The 20737-nt window shown below is 38.8% G+C and overlaps 1 protein-coding gene across 2 annotated transcripts; it reads left to right on the top strand.

The window, feature by feature from the left end:
• The first annotated feature begins 8482 nt into the window (after nucleotides 1-8482).
• Nucleotides 8483-20068, top strand: LOC106071856 (uncharacterized). 2 transcript variants are annotated; one of them, XM_013232062.2, is made up of 3 exons: nucleotides 8483-8671; nucleotides 16580-17047; nucleotides 18598-20068. In XM_013232062.2, the coding sequence occupies exons 2-3, from the start codon at nucleotides 16857-16859 to the stop codon at nucleotides 19658-19660; spliced, it is 1254 nt and encodes a 417-aa protein (XP_013087516.2). In that variant the 5' UTR covers nucleotides 8483-8671; nucleotides 16580-16856; the 3' UTR covers nucleotides 19661-20068. The 2 variants fall into 2 exon arrangements, with proteins under 2 accessions (XP_013087516.2, XP_055890615.1); XM_056034640.1 differs by lacking the exon at nucleotides 8483-8671 and adding an exon at nucleotides 10084-10272.
• The last annotated feature ends 669 nt before the right edge of the window (nucleotides 20069-20737 follow it).

Here is a 20737-nt window from a genome sequence, read left to right as displayed (position 1 = left end):
CTACATTAGATATTAGCACCTACATTAGATATTAGCTCCTACTTTAGATGTTAGCGCAATAGATATTAGCACCTACATTAGATATTAGCACCTACATTAGATATTAGCACCAGCAATAGATATTAGCACCAGCAATAGATATTAGCACCTACAATAGATATTAGCACCTACATTAGATATAAGCACCTACAATAGATATTAGCACCTACATCAGTGGCGTAGCTAGAGTATATGATGCCTGGTGCGGTACCTCATCTTGATGCCCCCCCCCTAAAAAAACCCAACTAACTAATTATATAACATTGCAAAACCTTACTTTTTTTTTCAAAATAATATGTATTCATTAATCAAATATTGTTAATTCTTTCATGACCTTAATGACCTTTCATGACCGCAGCATAATCATTGTCTTGACCCCTACAGTCCATTATGTCTAAGCCATCCAAACGCAATTTCTCTAGAATCATCTCAGCGATTCCAGCAGCATGCGTGTCCTTTGTGTCGATGAAGTCAACAAAAGACTCACGAACCTGCACCCCGTCATTCTCCATGACAACATACCGTAAAATTTGGGAAATTTGATCCAGCTTTGAGATGTCAGGTGTACTGTCAAAAATAATAGAGAAATATTTGGCTTGTTTTACTTGCTGTATGATTTGTTTTTTAGCGTGATCCCCCAATATTGAAATAAATTCATTTTGTATTTGTGGAGACATGTATGTATTCGGTCTGGAACAAAGCTTAGTTCGAAGCACATGGTCCCTCAAGAGTGGATCGTACTTTGATAGTAATTTTACTAACTCTCCAGGTTTTCGTCTCTTGTATAATCAAATCTTTGGCCTTGTCAATATTGTTCCCTACTCTCAGGCAAACTTCAAGTTCCCTCCAAGCAAGCGATGTCTGAATGTGTTTTTCTATTTTCGGGGATAACCTCCACCACTCATTGAATCCATCTTTTGGATTTAAATGAAGATTTGGTACTTGATCTTGTTGAGAAGAGTATGCAGGGGAAGCAAAATAAGGATTCTTTTTTTTTTGGCGAATAACACATCCACTTTACTAAGAACTTTCTCGCCGTTTGACATTTGCCGGAAAAACCAAGCCTTTGAAAGCTTTCTAGCCTTTCCTTTTGCTGATTCTTGATGTCTATACGCCTCTCTAAATAGACTGTCCATACGATGAACTGTTTCAGATCCTTGAGTGAGAAGGTGTATGCGAATATTATCTGTGATGACATCAGGCCAATCTCCAATGTCGTTTAGTCTAGAGTTTATTATCCTGCTTTCTGTATTGTTTACACTGTCTGATGGTTCAGCTTCTTCAGTATGAATTTTTGAGGACATGCTTGTGTGCTGTCCTTTAGTCTCTAGAACCTGCGGTATTGAAGTATTTTCTTCTCTTCACGATGTCGGCCTCATCATTTTTTTCTGGATTCAATGATAACCGTCTCATCTTGCTTTGCTGCTTTTAATTGTTCAGTTAATTCATACCCATTAACAGCTCGCCTATGGTTGGTGGACTCTGGCAATGATGTGACTTGAAATTGTCTCGATGCTTCTTTAGACTTAAGAAATTTAATAAACGCACCTCACTGCGGTCAAAGAAACTGCTTTATCCGGATGACATTGTCCTCTGGTCAACCGGGAAGAAAGCCGACCAAATACAGGCGGCATTACAGCAGACCTCCAAACCATCTCCTCATATTGCGACAAATGACAGATTCAGATAAACGTTGCCAAAACGACCTGGTCTCTGTTCAGCCTAGGGATCGACATTTTTAAGGCTCCATTCGAGCTTCAACTCGGTGGGCTGCGACTCCAACGTGAAAACACGCCAAAATATCTAGGGGTGACCCTGGACAGAAAACTGTCAATGTTCCAGCACGTCCAGGAGGTTGAAATAAAAGCCTCGGAGAAGTTAGCGTTACTAAGAAAGCTGGCCAGCACAAAGTGGGGTGCCAAAGCTGACATGCTACGCACATTGTACTTAGGGTCAGTCAGATCACAAATTGAGTACAGCTCAAGTATATGCTAGTAAAACTGCCCTCGAATCACTCGACCGAGTACAATCACAGGCACTAAGGTTCATTTGTAGCACCTTTCGGAGAAGCCCAACAAACGCTGCTGAAATCTTAACAAACGTGGCCCCTTTACATTTAAGGAGGGAGAGGGCGGTACTAACAGCCTATGAGCGATATAAAAGGGGCGACTTTAGGCTACCCACCTCAATATTAGTGCGACAGTGGAGAAAGAGGAACCGCATAAAATGAGATCGTTCCTCCACATTGTGGCCAATTTGTCAAAATCATTTGGGCTCTCCACTGACAGAATCCAAATTAGAATAATTAGTACTTGCCCTTTGTGGAGGGGAAGCCGGCCCCACAAATAAGCATGTCCCTTTTAGGGCAAGAGGGAGCCACCAAGAGGCGATTAACACCTGCCATACTCCAAAACTTGGCATCAGCTACACTAAAGTCCTACCCATTAGATGCCATTTTCTGTTATACCGATGGGTCGGTAGATCTGGGTATGGGGCCCTTAGTTGTAGTCTACCCAGACCGGACAGAACCAGAGATGCCGATTTCTCCGTCTGAGCTTAAATGGTTTTGAGTCGCCAGCCAGACTAGTCAGTCTTGAGCATTGTTCATCATTTTGTTTACGTTACAGTATTACAATTAATTAGTTAGTTTTAAAAAAACTCGTAGAAAACAAAGGTTAGCTTATTTAAAAATATTGACATTACAATAGAATTATTTCCAAAATTAAACTATAAAGAATCATAAAGAAATGAATAAAATAAGACAATTGTTTAGAGCTAGAGTTTAGAAATATATTTGTAAACTCAATATCTAGATTAAACCAATGGACTAAACAATGAAGTTAAAAAAGGTTGGCCTATCTTCTTCTTCTTCCTTATATTACAGAGCATCGATTAGTGTAGTAACATCATGTACCGTGTGTCCGAAATGAATCTAGTAAATTATATTCAAACTGTTCTATAGCTTACATTGTATGGAAGAAATAGTCAAGGAGATGAAACAAAATAGCGACTTGACTAGTTTATAAATCGTTAGTTCATGTTTAAAATACAGTAGTTTAAGTTTGTTCGTGTCCATACAATTAGTCGTTTTTACTAAAAAGCTCACGGAAATAGGAAATTAATACACACTGGGGGAATTTTGGTGCCCCTCTCCACTTGGTGCCCTGTGCGGCCCGCACCACCCGCACATTGGTAGCTACGCCACTGCTACATTTTATATTAGCACCTACATTAGATGTGACAGCCTACTCGATGTGGTAAGCCTATATCACAAGCAAATTTGTTCAAAACCTTTAACTTCCGGATTCATGATTAAATTTGTTTTCTCTCTTCGAGATCTATCTTGTTATATAATACATGGGGGAGGGGGTGTTAAATAAAAGGCTTGATAAGTGTAGAAATAATGACGTCATCGGGATGTAGCGTGAGATTTACTCACACACACTCGTTTGCACAGCACGGAAATACACTCACACAAGTCCCTCCCCCCTCACCACGGCTCACTTCGACCTGAGTAAATAGGGCAACCCGGAAGTAGTGACGCGGCGCAATGCTGATTGCCCTCCGCGCGTCAGGATTCCCGAGTTGGCGACACCAGTTTCAAAGTGAGAGAGAGAGTACGGCTAGATCTATGTGTTTGTGCCGCAGAGAAGAGCGTGTGACTGTTTGACCGAGGACTACAGAGAGAGAGTAGCCCCTAATTCAGGAAGTTCAGCCAGATCTGGAAGACACGAGGTGTCAATAACCTGGCGAGATGGGACAACAGAATGATGTTCTCCAAACGGTTGGAGGGGGGGGGGGGAAGATAACCTCATTGATGACGTCAAAAGGTTAATCTACAGAGCATATTGCATGTGTGCAGTGTAAAGTTGGACAGATTAAAAACTCTAAATATCTAGGTGTTATCATTAATTATTGTCCTCATGGAATCCCCTTATTGATTAAATCATTTTACAAAATCATCCTCTGTTTTGGACATCCCCCCCCCCCCCAGATAAAAGAAAAAGACAATGAAACCTAAACGCAAAATAATCAAGGAATATTCACATTTGATTAGAGCAGCGGTTCTAAAGTTTTTATTAACCAAGAAGGGACAAGAAAATGAGTCGGCGACAAAGGCATAGTACAGAGCTGCTCACATTTTAAGTCGTGAAATGAAGCTTTTTTTACGACGGCGAATGCGTCAAACAATAGTTACTACCAGTGATGGAAGAAATGTGTCATGAAATGAAGCTGCCCCTGCAACCCCTCAATCGCAATTTAAAACTAAGCGATAGAACAGCAGAGTTGGAAATGTTTTTTTTATTTTTGCCGCCGACATATCTGATAGCGCTCAACCTTTGCATTATGAAAAGCAATTTTAAAATCACAGAAGAGATAGCTGCTATGAGGCGCGTGCACGGGACCTCCACTGGCAAAGAACTGTTCAAAGAAGTTTCAGACGTCGTGGAGGATGTTTCTCTTCGGAACAAATTAGTGGGAGTGACTATTGTTACCGCCGGAAGTACTGGCGGATCCAGGGGGGGGGGCGGTAGGGGCGATCGCCCCCCCCCCCCCGAAATACGAATTTTTGTATAAAATTCACACAATTTGTATACGAATGTATTACTTATGTTAATAATATATACTAATTATTTATATTTCAACCTATTTTTAGATTATTCCCCCCCCCTCTAGTATGTTGGCCGATTTGGTGGGGTCGGGAGGTGGCGATGGCATCAGTCCCGCCCCCCCCCCCCATAAACTTTTGAGTGGGGGGGGGCGGTTCAATTTATTTGTAGAAATCACAGAAACGCTTTCTCCTGAGATCTACAGCTCATTATTCATCCTATTAAAAAGGGACCTTTTGAATAATGTTTTACTTGAAAAATATTCTAATATGAATTTATAGGCCCTTACTACATTGCAAAAAAAAAAAAGATTTGAATATACCCCACATATTTAGATTAAGACTTGGAGGATCGCCGCCGAAAAAAGAAATATTCGAAAAATAATAATTTTTTAAAAAGCTAATTTGTAACGATACCTTTTGTACGATATGCATGTTTGTAACTTTGTTTTGTCACAGAGTTACAATTAAAAGTTCTAAAAAAAAAATTTCGGAAGTGGGAGGAGAAATGAAGTGAACCAATTAGACTTACTCTTAATTTTAGGATTCAAGCATTAATTGTGAGTTATAGTCCCAAATTTATGTAACTAGAAAAATATCAGATTGAGTAAAGGTTGGAAAAAAGCGAATAGGAAAAGAATATTTGGGTTCAGAACTCATCTCAATCTTTACTCTTATACTGAAAAATTTCGAATGAATCTTTCAAAGCAAAGTCTTTCTTTAAAAAATTATGATAAATTCATGTGAAATTACATAAACTCTGACGCAATATTTGACTATTCTGATTTAAAACATCACGTTTTCGTCTGGAAAGTAGGGGCGGTAGAGTGAAAACGATTTATCCTCGATCCTTTTCATAATTTCTGCTAATGGTTGCATTTGGCATTAAAGAATAGGGCTTGGGCGACTCAATATAAGAATTTAATTTATAGCATATATGAATTATATTAGTCACAGATTTTTTTTTAATTTTGTAATCTCTTAACTCTAATACAAAAAGAAAAAAATATTGGTTTGTCCGATGGGCGGAAGGCGATTGCATTTAACATGAGCACAGCAGCACATCACAAAGTTAAGAGCTTAACAATTAAAAGAATTTTCCGATAAAATTAGACTTGGAGATTAATTTCATAAACGTTTTGCAAGAGGTTAAGATGTAAACTTTCTTTAGAAAACATGCAGTTTGAGTTTCTACTCCATGTCATTACAATGTTGTGAATACATTGAAGTGAAAGGGTTCGAGAATAAAAGACTGAAAATCGTGTAGATTTTAATGCATTATTTATTTTTTGATATAATCTCCTTAACAAGTAAAGCGCTTATAGGGCCTTAATATTTTATATTTAAGCCTTTTTTTTAGTCCTAAGATTAATTAGTACAGTATTTCATGTGGGAAAATGGTAAATTGACCACAGCGACCAAAATCCTAGTCTACAACGCCTGTGTTGTGAGCACTCTCCTTTATGGCAGTGAAAGCTGGTCAACATACATGTACCAAGAGCACAGATTGAATAGTTTCCACTTGCGCTGCCTGAGACGCATAATGGGCATCTCTTGGAGGGACCATGTCTCCAATCAGGAAGTTTTGAGATTGGTCAATATGAACAGCATGTATGCTCTCCTGACACAAAGAAGATTACGCTGGCTCGGACATGTCACCCGCATGCCAGATGGTAGAATCCCGAAAGATATCTTATATGCTGAGCTTGTGGAAGGAGTCAGACCCAAGGGCCGCCCAAGACTAACATATAGAGATGTCTGCAAGCGAGACATGAGAGCCTCAGGCATCAGTGAAAGTATGTGGGAAAACATAGCCAAAGACCGGAGTGCATGGAGACAGACTGTGCGTGCTGGGACAACCCTTGCTGAGAACAAAAGAAGTGAAGCGGCTTTAATCAAGAGGGAAAAAAAGAAAGCTGCCCTGTCTGCTAGCCCTAAATCAGAGGCATACACATGTACGAATTGTGGCAAAGTCTGCCGTTCTAGAATTGGCTTGATTAGCCACACCAGATTCTGCCCCGTCTCAAGATTAAGCCAAAACCAGTGACTCACTTGGGCGCATCCATTGCCTTTCGAGACAAAAGGAGCCATATTTCATGTGGCTACAAAGTCCCAGCTGCGACCTATATATTTTGCCATAGATATAATCGTTGTCAGGCGGTGGTCGATTTAGGTTTACTTTTGGCCGTCGACGTCTGTCATCGGCTGTGGATTTTCTTTTGGTCTCAAAAGTATGTGTGTGTGTGTACGCCGCAACTTTTGTAAGAAACCTCCAGCTGCTTCGTTCGGAAACCGCCTGCTGCCAGGTGCTCTCTTCCATGTCAGTTAAAGCAAGTTGGTGCCTGCAGACGTTCATACTTCTGTGCTTTGTCCTTTTCCAGATACTTGCACTGGAGACCATGAATACCTTCAAGCTCAGTGCCTTTTTGTATCTACTGATGGGTCGGCATCAATAGATTCTGGAAGAGCAGGCTATGGGGCCTACATCGAGTTTCTTGGCTTTGACTCAGTCAAAATCTTTAGACTATGTGTTAGTCTTTGCAGTTTCGATGTGGAGGCCATGGCAGTCTGTGAGGCCTGAAGGGTCATTGACTCTCAACTCGGCGAGGGACATGTGAAGCCAGCTTAGATTGTTTGTGGTCAAGGACTCAAAATCTGTAGTGCAGGCTTTGCAAAGCCCTGGACGATGGCACCCAAAAATATCGACACTGTCATCATGGCTTCACTTAATATGAAACAACGCTATGGCTCCCCTGTAATAATGCAGTGGCCGGCAACACCATTGCTGACTCCTTGGCCCACCCACCGAGCAGGCTGTGAATTTTCACGGTACGTGACGTTTTGGCGCCGCCGTTTTGGCGACGCCGTTTTGGCCCCGCCGTTTTGGCGACGGGACGTTTTGGCGCGAGCCGTTTTGGCGACGGGACGTTTTGGCGCGAGATATCATTTGACGATAATTTAATAAGCACGTAGTTTTTTTTTAATGAATCCTTGAATTCCAGCGACTTAGGCAAATAACCATGGTGTCTATGTATACTTAACTTAGTATTTTGAGAAACATGGTACATGTATTATATTTTTACTTATTATTAGCAAATGTTTGGTATGTATAGCTGGAGATACCATACAGTCATTAAATAAACCAATGTTAATGGAAACAAATAATTGCATCAATTTTTAGTCTATCATCGTTTCATTTTGTTTTTAATTTTAAAGTAATATCTTAAAAAACTTTTTTTGAAAATAAAAGTGTGCCTCTTAATAAACACACATACACAAGCCAAAATGTTTATTAAAGAAAATGATGTGAAAAACAAACACACATTTACATTTAGTACGTGAAAAATATGTCTTAACACAAACACTCATGCAAAACATAGATATGAATAATTCTTTTACAAGAAATAATACAATAAACGTACATAACGTATTTCGCGCCAAAACGTCCCGTCGCCAAAACGGCTCGCGCCAAAACGACCTTCGCGCCAAAACGGCGGCGCCAAAACGTATATGCACATCCTGAGAATTGAGAATGGAAAAGTGGTTTGAATGCTGGACAAGTCACAGGGGACCCGCGGAGTCTGGGAGCACATGGTGGAGGCTGCCCAGGCCTAAGCAAGCTATTGTGGCATCGTGCAGGACAAGCCACTGTCCCATTGGCTCATATTTCGCATGACTATGTCTAAGCTTCGAATCACTGTGCCCCCGCTGCGGGTAAGGGGAGGAAGCCGTGCCTCATATTCTTTTTGACTGCCCTAGACTTGCTGATCTCCGCCTCGACAGCCTGGAGAGACACACTTTAGTATGGTGACATACATTCACTACGCAAAGCAGCGGGGTTTCTGTCCAGGACTCTTGCAAAGGAGGATTTGGGCCTCTCAGGCCCTCACTCAAGGGGAGTTTGAGGATGTTGATGTCAGCAAGTTGGTGCCTAGTACATACTTCTGTGCACTTTCCTTTCAGTAGTTCATTGTTCAGAGTGCTACACATTAGATTCAGAGTGCTACGCATTAGATAGCTATCGTAAGTATTGAACTTTGTGATTTGCATTGTAACTGTGATATGTTCAAGAAGTTTTGATTTCATTACAAGCAAACTGAAACTCTTATGTGGTGTGGTCATGTCGAACATGTCTACCACTAGAGCTGGAATCAAGTTTTCAAATACATCATTCAACTATTCAACGATGTGTGTGTGTGGGGTTGAATCCTGAACTTTTGAGTTGGAGGTAAAAATAGGTTAGAAATATTCATGTACAGCTATTTTATTGACATTACAAACAACTTATTGAAGTTTACACACATTGTGTCATTTATTGAAGTCTACACACATTGTATAATTTATTGAAGTTTACACACATTGTGTAATTTATTTAAGTATACACACATTGTGTCATTTATTGAAGTCTACACACATTGTATAATTTATTGAAGTTTACACACATTGTGTAATTTATTTAAGTATACACACATTGTGTCATTTATTGAAGTCTACACACATTGTATAATTTATTGAAGTTTACACACATTGTGTAATTTATTTAAGTCTACACACATTGTGTAATTTATTTAAGTCTACACACATTGTGTAATTTATTTAAGTCTACACACATTGTGTAATTTATTTAAGTCTACACACATTGTGTAATTTAAAAAAAAAAGCCCCCACCCCCTTTTTCTCTTAACATCAATCGATCGCCCTTACTAATACAACTATTCCACCACCAAACACATACACACGCAATATCCGTCAGGATGAGGAGAAAAACTCCCTGCCTATTTGTCCCAAGATCCATTGCGGTTTACTCATGTCACTCACTGCCGGGAACAAAATCCCATGAAAGGGTTTAACTTAACTTGTTGGTTTTCTAAGTTTATGACTTTCTTTCAGAAATGAAGATTATTGCTTCCTAGTTCAAAACTCCTGCAGGACCGTAGAGACATGGTAGTGGGTAGGGTTTGAAGGGGCAACAGTGAGGACCGTCGCAATTACATACCACAAGATTAGACAGATGAATAGTACCTGCTAACAGGTCTTCATATCTGACCTTATTAGCAGACTAAAAATAGCACGCATATTAGATAGACTAGCTATAATTGTTAATTCTGAAACTGGATGACCTCGACAGTTTTGTTCCAAGCAATACATTGAATGATTCTCCTCACAATAACCTAACACTTCTGTCTTCGTGTGTTAACGCTGTATGGATGAACATCTTAGCCCGGTCGCTATACCATCGATTGCTCCCCCCCCCACCCCGGCTTTCTCCTTTCCAATTTTTTTTAAAGGGTTTAGCGATTCGGGAACTTCCCGATTTTTTCCCCCTTACAAATCAACATGCGTGATGAGGGGTGGAGAATGGCGTAGTTTTAAAATAGCCACCAATCATAAGAGTTCATTAGATTCTGTACTTCCTGGTTTTAGCTAGCGTCACTGTGCCACAACTCAAAAAAAAGTATTGAGGTGAAAAAAAATACGGGCAAGCGAGAGAGAGAGAGAGAGAGGGAGGGAGAGAGTGAGAGATAATACAAGAGAAACAAGAAAGGAGACATGTAGATATATCTCCGGCTGATGATCAAAGGTGGAATAACTGTGTATTTCTTTACATCGTCAAGGGAAAAAAAGTGTGTGTATGCTTTAACATTACTTACACCATTGTATCATTTATTTGTATTAGTTTGTATTAGAATAGTTCTAAATTAGAAATTCTTTAATTGAAGAGCCTTTTCTTTCACAATATTAAACACTTTGCATACGTTTTATAATTTAGCTTATAATGATTATCTAATATTTTTTAAAATTTTCATTACCATGTAGATTCCACATTACATTATATTCAATTTTCTGAACTATATTTTTATATTATACAATGTGCTATATGCACATAGGAGGCGCTGTGGCTTAGTGGTAAAGCGCTTGTCTTCCAAAGCGGAGGTCCTGGGTTCGAATCTTTGTGAAGACTGGGCTTTTTCATTTCGGGATCCTTGGGCGCCTCTGAGTCAGACCAGCTCTAATGGGTACCTGACATTAGTTGAAGAAAAGTAAAGGCAGTTAATCGTTGTCTTGGCCACACGACACCCTCGCTAACCGTGGGCCACAGAAACAGATGACACTGACATTCTCTGTCCCATAGATCACGAGGTCTGAAAGGGGAAACTTTATATGCACATAATTTAAACTATGCTATTAGCATATGCGTATCTTTTTGTGCCTACTAAGCCTATAATGCCTGCGTAGATTAAATTGTTAACCTATTTTTTAGGATGATAGTCTAGATCTAATGCGCACTATTACCAGTGATGGTTACTGTAAAGCTTAAGGAAGAGATTTAAATCTTTTGACACTATCCATCATGGTGTAGATTATATCAAATTAAATGGCGGCTTATCAATGTGAAAAAAAAAAAAAAAAAAAAAAAAAAAGGAGCTGAGTGGTCAAGTAAAGTGTAAAGTACAGGTTTGGTGAGAGCGGGTCAAGTAAACTTGTATAGTCGGATGACTTCGTTTCATGTCTCTAATTTGTACGACTAGATTATCACATGGACACACGTTCACTTGAGACATGGACACACGTTCACTTGAGACATGGACACACGTTCACTTGAGACATGGACACACGTTCACTTGAGACATGGACACACGTTCACTTGAGACATGGACACACGTTCACTTGAGACATGGACACACGTTCACTTGAGACGTTTAGTCCAGAGCTTCAGTCATTAGTAAAAGGAGAAACCTTTAGAACCCTGGCACATCACCGAAGGATGCCTGATCATGGAACTTTATCTCAGACACTTGACAGAAAGAATGCCTGATCATGGAAATTCATTTCAGACACCTAACTGACTGCCCCATTTGGTTTTTAATTTGAAAAAATTAGTAACACTTTGATTTTTCTTTCGGCGGATATTTTTATAGTTAAAGGGGAGGGGTGGTAGTGAAAAAAAGGTAAAAAAAAATATTTTTTTAATTACAGGAATAAGCAATTTAGCCCAGCGCTACAACAGGAAATTTTCATTTTAATTGGATGGGGGGGGGGGGAGCAATTTACTTAAGTGCCTGGGAAACATTTTTTTTTTTAATTTTGTGTTAAACCCATGTCTTAAAACACTTACACTGTTAACCAACTATCTGTGTCCACTGGTGCTATAGCCATATCTTAAAATACATCAAGAAGTATTCCTTACAATACTTATCACAACAGCATTGGCTACACTTTCTTTTGACACATTCAAGTTAACAACTCAAGTCGACACAAATTAAGTTGCCACAGTCAAGTTATCACAATTAAGTTGCCACAGTCAAGTTATCACAATTAAGTTGCCACAGTCAAGTTATCACAATTAAGTTGACCCAATCAAGTTATCACACTTAAGTTGATGCAATCAAGTTATCACAATCAAGCTGCCACAATCAAGTTATCACAATCAAGTCGGCATCGATAGATTCTGGAAGAGCAGGCCTACATCGACTTTCTTGGCTTTCACTCAGTCAAAATCTTTGGACCATGTGGTAGTGTTTGCAGTTTCGATGCGGAGACCATGGCAGTCTGTAAAGCCTTAAAAGTCATTGACTCTAAACTCAGCGAGGGACATTTGAGGGCAACACAGATTGTTGTGGTCACTGACTCAAAATCTGTACTACAGGCTTTGCAAAGCCCCGGGCCATGGCCTCCCAATATCGACACTGTCATCATGGCTTCACACAACATAAAACAACGCTATGGCACCCCTGTAATAATGCAGTGGGTACCGAGTCACATATGTGTGACTGGCAACACTTGCAGACTCCTTGGCCCACCAGGGAGGGCAAATTCCACCCACTGAACAGGTTGTAAGTTTTCATCATGCTCTGGCTACAATTCAAAAAACAGAAATGGAAAAGTGGTTTGAGTGCTGGGACAATTCCCAAAAAGCCCGTGGAGTCTGGGAGCGCATGAGGCGCCCTGACCACACTTCCCCGTGGTGGAGGCTGTCCAGGCCTGAGGAAGCTATTATAGCACAGTGCAGGACAGGCCATTGTCCTGTTGGCTCATATTTCTCACGGCTATGGCCAAATTTTGATTCACGGTGCCCCCACTGCGGGGAGGAAGAGGAAACTGTGCCTCATATTCTGTTTGACTGCCCCAGACTTGCTGATCTCCGTCTCGACAGGTCTGGGAAACCAAAAATTCTCGACCTGTATAGCGACATTAATGCACTTCGCAAGACAGCAGGGTTTCTGTCCAGGGCTTTTGCAAGAGAGGATTTGAGCCTCTCAAGCCCTCACTCAAATGAAGTTTGATGATAATGATGATGATCACAATCAAGTTGCCACAATCAAGTTATCACAATTAAGTTGACATGTTTCCACATTAAGTCGACTCCTTCAAGACCAAGGCACTGCAACATAAATATGAATGCAGTTTCCAAGAAATAAAATCAACTGAAATTAAAACATGGCTGCAACATTTGTATTTCTTGTTTCCACTCTTCTCAAGTTTTAGTTTCCGATCTCTGGAGTTTATTTGACTTGATGTTTTCTTATTTTGTTTTGTTTTTCTTCGCATCGTCCATTATCGTTTTATTTGTCACTTGTCCATGTTGGTAAAGTACAACTAGCCCTACACTCAATAATAGTGTGTCTGTGTCTTACCTGAGTCGGAACTAAAGCTACCTGGGCGTGGATCAGTTAGAGGGATCTGCACTGGACTGGCAGACTGATTGTTCTCGATTTCACCTGAAATCTTACATGTTTACGTTACTATAGTCTAAGAGTAGGTTAAGGAGGTTTCCTCATACCAAAAATAGTTCGAAGATTTGGTTCCAGAGTAACTTGAAAAGGATTTGAAGAAGGAGCTCTTCAAACGTGACAACAACTGACAGTGCATCAAGTTTCTTTTTAATTTTGATGAAAAGGCAGATCATTACTAAGTCAGATCTACTCTCACTAGTCACTATACTATAATACTTACCTTCTTTAACCCTCCCCCCCAAAAAAATTTCCTTCCATTGATCTATGTCACATGTGGCACATGGGAATTATGTGGCCTGAAAAGATATATACTGTCAACTTGTGGGCGAGAACCAGGCAAAAAAAAAAAACATCGCCCAAGATATCAAAAAAGCGAAAGTGAATCTGGATAGGACACACCTTGCGAAAACCAAATAGCAATGTTGCAAGGCAGGCACTTAGTGATGGGCAAAAGTTAACTAAAAAGTTGCTAACTTTTAGTTTAACTAAAAAAAATTAGTTAAGGCCAAAGTTTAATTTAAAAAAAAAAGTTTAGTTAAAATCCTAGTTTAATTAATTTTTTTTAGTTACAAACTAAAAAGTTTAATTACAAATTTTACAAACTTTTTTAACAGACATACCAATAAATATTTAGATCTATCTAATTTGGAGAATATATGTAATAAATAATATAGAGGAGAAATAACTAGAGGGTGCACAGCTCACTAGAAAGCCTTTTGACCTTTACCCTATAATGGTCGCTATTCCCCAATGTATTTGAAAGGCGAGAAAAATAAACGTGTTCATTATATTTCTAGCAAGTTTCGCTGCTTGATAAACCCTGATAATTCCTTGCTTCTATTGATCTACATTTTGTTGCTTTTTTTTTAAACACCAGTGTGTTCCTGTATAGCTGCAGACAAAGAATTTTGCTTTACTATAGATCTAAAAGAAATGTCGACTCTATTTTATTTTAAAACTTTTTACTAGTAGATAGATCTAGAGTCTAGTGACGTCTAGTCTATTAGTATTAGAATTAGTCTATTACTACTATTAGATCTATAGGCATAATAGTCTATATTTAATTATTTTAGTCTCTTAGTCTTAAGTAGAGTCTAACTCTTAGCCTAGTCTTAGATCTAGATGTAAATTTAAAATTATAAGTCAATAATATAGATCTATTAATTGAAATCTATATTACTTTACTTTATTAGACTAGACTAGAACTATTAGTTAGAGATTCTACTATTCGTATTCCTCCCTAGTCACGTGGTTGTGTGTATACAACGCGCACCGTGCTTAGTTTTAGTTAGTTTGTAGTGGGAATCTGAAGCGTTTTAAGTCAATATTTAGTGGTTTCAATTTACTCATTAGCGCTAAACTATAATTTGTTAATAACAGGAGAATCTAGAGATACATTTTTTAATAGTTTCAACTAAAACAAATAGTTAAACCTTTGATAGAAGGTACCGAAGCGTTGGCCTATAATCTGCCATACTGAGATCAAGATTTCTTGATCTACAATGAATGACTGCACTTACAGTTCTTAGCGTTCGGGTAACCAGTCCTAGAAAAAAAAAGTAACACTTTCATCCCCCCCCCCCCTTTTCCTCTCTGCCCAAAAGTAAACAAACTTGAACTTGAGTAGAACACTAAAAGTTGGACAGCAGACCAGTGTGTATTGGTCAGATAGCTCTAGGGCTAGTGTGTAGTCGATATGTCGACTAGTTGTTATAAAAGATAAAAAGACTGCCATGAGTTTTCCTTGTGCGTAATAGGCTTCAGTTGTTTAGCGAACAAATAACACATCTGATAGTCAAGGATAAATCGAGATCTACTCTTACAGTTACACAGGTCAAATGTGTCTTACCCCGCCCTTTCATTGTTAAATTTGGTTTCTAAGTAATAAAATAGATCTAGATCTGTTTCGTCAACGCATTTTTGAAACTTTAATGTAACATTTTGTGAATTTCTTAAAAAATGATAGAACTTTTAATAACATAATAATACATCATGTATCCAACACAATAACCGGAATATGAAATATATAACGTTAAAAAATAGCTGAAGTTTATGAAAATAACAATGTTTCAACTAATATGCTACTAATATAGTAGTAGTAGTAGTAGTAGGCCTAACTAGTATTTCTTAGATTATTTTTTGATTAAAATATTAATTATTTGATCTAGGTCTAGTAGCTAGATTTAATTCTAGATCCAGATTATGTTTCTGATCATTTCGTTTGCAGAAGATATTAGATCTAGATCCAGAATATTCTAGAATCTAGGTCGAGTTAGTTAGAGTGCAGTTTTATCATTACTTCTAAAGGTAACTTATATTAGAACTTGGACAATTACTTCTAATTTCTTTCTATAATAGTATTCTAATTCTAGTGATTCTATTAAGATCTACATCTATCCCATAAAGACATTTAAATCTTGTTTCATGTGCACAAATAAATGTTTATTACATTTAGCTAAAGAGATTGGTTGTGCTTTATATTTTTCATGTATGGCTGTTTCGTCCTTAAAAAAGGTCAAAATAGTTTGTAAAAGTTTAACTAAAATTTCTTAGTTTAGTTTAACTAATTTTTTCAATTTGTGATTAACTAAAAGTTTAATTACTTTTTTTTAGTTCAAACTTAGTTTTAGTTTAACTAAAAAAAATTAGTTTAGTTCCCATCACTACTGAGGCACTTGATTGAAATCCACAAAGAAAGAGGAAAGTGGACAGGCCAAAGCAAACCTTGAGAGGGTCAGGATACAGGAATGACATGGGAGCAGATGAAGAAAGCTACTCGGAACCGAGTAATAAAAAGCATAAACTACCATCGCGATGTTCCTCCCGTCAGCGGAGAGCCCTAAAATAGACAAAAACTACCTAATTGTATCTCTATGAAAGAACGAAACTACTTTATAACAAATCGGGTAAACCCGTTTTCACAGTACTTTATGGTTGAAACTGAACGGGTAAACCCATTTTTACACTCGACTTTTATGGCAAAATTTTAAAAAATGTGAAGGGAACATTCTCCATGTTTGACACAAACATAGATCAAATTCAATCTAGTAGATCGGTAATACCCAAACTAATGCCCGCAGGCCGCGGGTCATAACCGGCTAGTAGATTTATATTGGGGCAACAAATAGGGTCTATAGTGATGTTGAGAGTATATAAATTGTCAGCTATTAATTTTTTTTTATTGTTTCTTAAACAGGTTTGGAATCCATAAGCTGCAGTCAAACTAAGTAACTGTAGTGGACTTTGATTATTGTCTATCTTCGATCGGCTAGTAGCTCTACTGAGCACATTACTGAGTAATTTGTGTCTTTGATTTAGACCTACATCTCCATTCAGATATGTGCTTACAACGTGTTCTACTGCTGTGTCCAGTACAAGAGCGCCGATGGACTAAATCTACAGGCCATTGCTCAGTAACAGCGGTCACTCGACTCACGTGACAGGGGCTCTTCAGCGACCAAAAGTTTGACATTATGGCTTCATTCTCCATTTCTCAACAGGACATCATAATCATGTCCTTCTCTGCCAACTTTTGCGTACTAATCCATTTTGTCCTGGCTAGGCTAGTGGACCAGATAATGACCACAGTGGTATCCAAGTCATCCTCCTATATCGGTGGCTTAGCAGATGTGTACAGATGTAATCCCTATCACTTGGCAAGAGTGTGAGTAAAACGTTTATTCTAGTTGGGTAAATACAAACTGTGAAGCACAATGACATTGTGTCCAGTTATAGTTTTGTATCATATACTGTAGAACAAACAATTACAGCTATAAGGGCTTTATCATACTTAAAAATCGGGGAGGAACTCTCTTATTTAAAATGTACATATTTCATTCAAGTATCTCACTATTTATACCTGTCGAGGAGTGAATCTATTCGCTATTAGTGATTAAAATTGTATTACGCCATAGATGAAATGGCTAGTCTAAAAAGGAAAAGCGTCATGCTCTTGGAGATAATACTTATAACGATTATTAAAAACTAAAATGTAATTTGGCGATATCGTGTCTCAAAAAAGTTTGATAACTTGCAAAGAACATTGGTGCTCTCCCTCTCTCTCTCTCTGATTTTAACAAAGGAAATATAATCTTAACGATTGGTTGCAGGACTTGCGGTAAAAACTGAAGATGTAAAGAGGGCCAAAAAAAGAAAAGGGGGGGGGGGAATAAAATTTACTTGAAAACAAATTTCATATTAATGTAAGCACAAAGACTTCAACAGATAAATATACGGCTGCTGTATCCCGTCGACTTGTATGCTTGCGAGCCTTGGACTTTAGATGCAAAGTTAGAGAGAGCTCAGGTCATTGTCTTGAGATATTTTAAGATTTCATTAAGCTAAAGAGCACATTTCACATATACGTACTTTTGCGACAGGCTTTTGGAGGACCTTTTGACGATAGCTTAAACTAAACCAAAGTCCAGGCATTCACCAACAAAAGCTTGTGACATATAATTGATGTCAGATGGCCGAACAAAATTTCAAATGATTGTCTGCGGGAAAGTTCTCAGCAAACAAAAACTAGAGCAGGAAATTGTATGACGCAGATGGGGCCCTGTGTTGGACACACAATGTGAAGAATAGCAGACAACATTTTGTAAGACTGGCTCTAGACTGGAGTCTCCACAAGGAGTCCGATGAGAACATTCAAAACCAATATGGAGGAGTTCTGAGCACCAAGAAGCAGATGACAGGATGAACATCAACCCGAGGAGAAATTTCCAGAACAGATCCCGGTGGCGTAGCACGGATGCGGCCCTATGTTCCACTGGGAGTCAAAAGGACTGAGTATTGTAAGTCAAGTTTAAAGTCATTTTGCTCTATAGAGCCAAGATCTGGAGTACAACTAGAACTGCGATTAGAAAATAGCAAACTTTTATTAAGAGCTGGTCACTTAGAAGCGACCTTGTACAGCCAAACTTCTATATTAGTAGAAATAAGATAATATGGGGCTGTATTGGACACACTTTGCGCGAGCCGCCAACTAGAATAACAAGGCAAGCAATAAAGAGGGGCCCTCAAATTAAGGAAATAGATCGTCCAAGAAGCACCTACTGGCGTGAACTAGAGGCAGAAACCTTCAAGTTTGATTACACTTGAACAAGAAAGAAAAGATTGCGTGACGGATAGTAGCTAAATAAATAAGTAAGAATTATAATTTGTACAATTTGCTATTTGGTTTTCATTGACATTTTGTTTCTACATTCACAGTTTGGCAGAACAAATAACATTGTGGATTCTGGTGGTACTCATATTCACAGCCTTGACCTACACCACAGTCTCATCACTTCCGTTCAGCTACCAACCCTCACCCTATCCTAGCTTCCTCATCAGCTTCATCCTCGGCTCCAGTGCAGCTCGTTGTATGGTGGCTGCGGCCAGACTGGTACTTGTCCGAGAGACTGTGGTAACCCAAGATTCACCTACTCAAGTCACTGCAACGGCTGGCCAATCCGGGATTCGGAGGCTGGACATCCTGTACTACATTTTGGGCTCCGCTTCGAACATTGTCTTTCTTGGCTACAAGCAGAACTTGCTGTTCGGCGTGACCGCCTCCTTGATGGAGGTCAGCTCTACGCCCTTGGAGTGTTGTCGGCTGGTGAAGCTGTCCAGAAGGGATTCTGAATCCTACAAGAAAGCTACGCTTGTTTCTTGCATCACGTGTTTCGCATGCAGAGCACTGCTACCTTTGGTTCTTCTCTTGCTGGCTTTAAGACAGGAATCGCCACTTATCATGGACAATGTTCCCTTAGTCCTGACTTTCACCTTGGGAACATTTTTCGTCTGCTACCATTGCTTACTCGTCTACCAAAGTGTACGGCGCGTCTTCAAACCTCACTCCCGAGCATCGCGGTCTACGTCGCCATATAACTACATTCCGTTCTCTATCCAGGACTACCCAGAGGTAATGGCGCACGAGTTCAAATCTTCTGAGCTACGTACCAACGACTGCCGACCCGGAACCGCGTTCCTCCTTGATGGCTTGAAGACAGCAGGACCGGATGTTGCCAAGGGAAATAATCAAGAATTTCAGAAGTCATACCACAGAGACGTCTGCTCCCTCCCTGACGTAAAAGAGAAAGACCTGGACACGTTGAACGTAGTACAGAAGAATGAGAGTTCAAACTGTATCCTGCTACACAAAATAGACAAAGACATCTATCGCAAGCCCTCATTAGAGAGCCTGGAGTACACGAACTTGACCCCAGTGATCCATTCAAGTCAGATCGCTCTGCTAGATAATATGGTTGATAATGTGAGCGATGACACATGACTCTAAAATGTATGTACTGTAAAGAGTTAAATATTTACTAATCAACTTGTTTACCGTTAGGCCCGCATCCAAATCCCACACAGGCTACTAGAAGTCTTAATACAGTTTTAAAACACTAAAACAGTTTAGATGTAGATTGTTTCTTGAATGAAAAGTGATACAGGGCATTCAAGGAAATGTGTTTATTACAGTGACCATATATTGCTTTCTATGTTGAAAACATAAAACTACCAAACTGAACTCTGATATTTCAACAATGATTTACTGACGTGTCTTTGGTATATAACAAACACTTTTATAGCTATAGAGAAAACAAAGTATTGTTTATTTATATTTTTAGGAGGCATCAAAATGTATATAATTCGTCATCAATGTCTATAAAATAAAAACAATACATTTTAAAAATCATTTTGGCCTGCGCTGTTTTTGTTTTTTTTAAATCGTGATTTTAAGAAATTAGACTACAGAAATATTTTTTTAAGGAAAAAAAAAGCGAAATGATTTGATCAAAGCCAGTCTAGATGTACTAAAATTTAACCAAACTTAGATTTTATTGAAGTAAATGTTATGGTTTCGCAAAAAATACAGATGTTTTAAAATAATGCAGTTTTTAAAGTCTATTATTTCTTTTAGGTCTAGATCTAGTAGGCCTATAAGAGATTTTCCCATTAAACTTAACCAGTGGCGTCATTAGGGTAGGTGTCACCCGGTGCGGTCCACTCAGGGTGTCACCCTCCCGCTCCCCCTCCCACACACACAGAAAAATTTCGTGTTTTTTCTTTGTTTAGCCATAATACACATACTTGAGAATGAACTACATTAATTGATTATTAAACAACTATACAATGTCAATTAAATTTTAAAATTCAGTTGTTACAATTTATCTATAGTTCAATTTTGCAACAATGCAACTTTAAATAAATTATCAAATTTGAAAACGTATCAATCACTAAAAATTAATGTCTTGAAAGATTTCATTTTTAATAAATTTACCCGTCATGAAAGTGTCGTCTGCTCCTTTTTCGAACTTGGTAAAGAAAAAGCCACCACTTTGTCAACTGTTTAAAGGCAGGCCTA

The sequence above is a fragment of the Biomphalaria glabrata genome, chromosome 7 (assembly GCF_947242115.1).
Source record: "Biomphalaria glabrata chromosome 7, xgBioGlab47.1, whole genome shotgun sequence".
Taxonomy (NCBI): domain Eukaryota; kingdom Metazoa; phylum Mollusca; class Gastropoda; family Planorbidae; genus Biomphalaria; species Biomphalaria glabrata.
Note: the sequence above shows the minus strand (reverse complement) of the source record. Positions and strands in the feature narration are given on the sequence as shown.

What these genes read in the sequence shown, in the direction of transcription:
- LOC106071856 (XM_013232062.2), top strand. Translation starts at nt 16,857, where the DNA reads ATGGCTTCATTCTCCATTTCTCAACAGGACATCATAATCATGTCCTTC. An exon ending in CCCTATCACTTGGCAAGAGT is followed by an intron (nt 17,048 to 18,597) that starts GTGAGTAAAACG and finishes CTACATTCACAG; the next exon opens with TTTGGCAGAACAAATAACAT.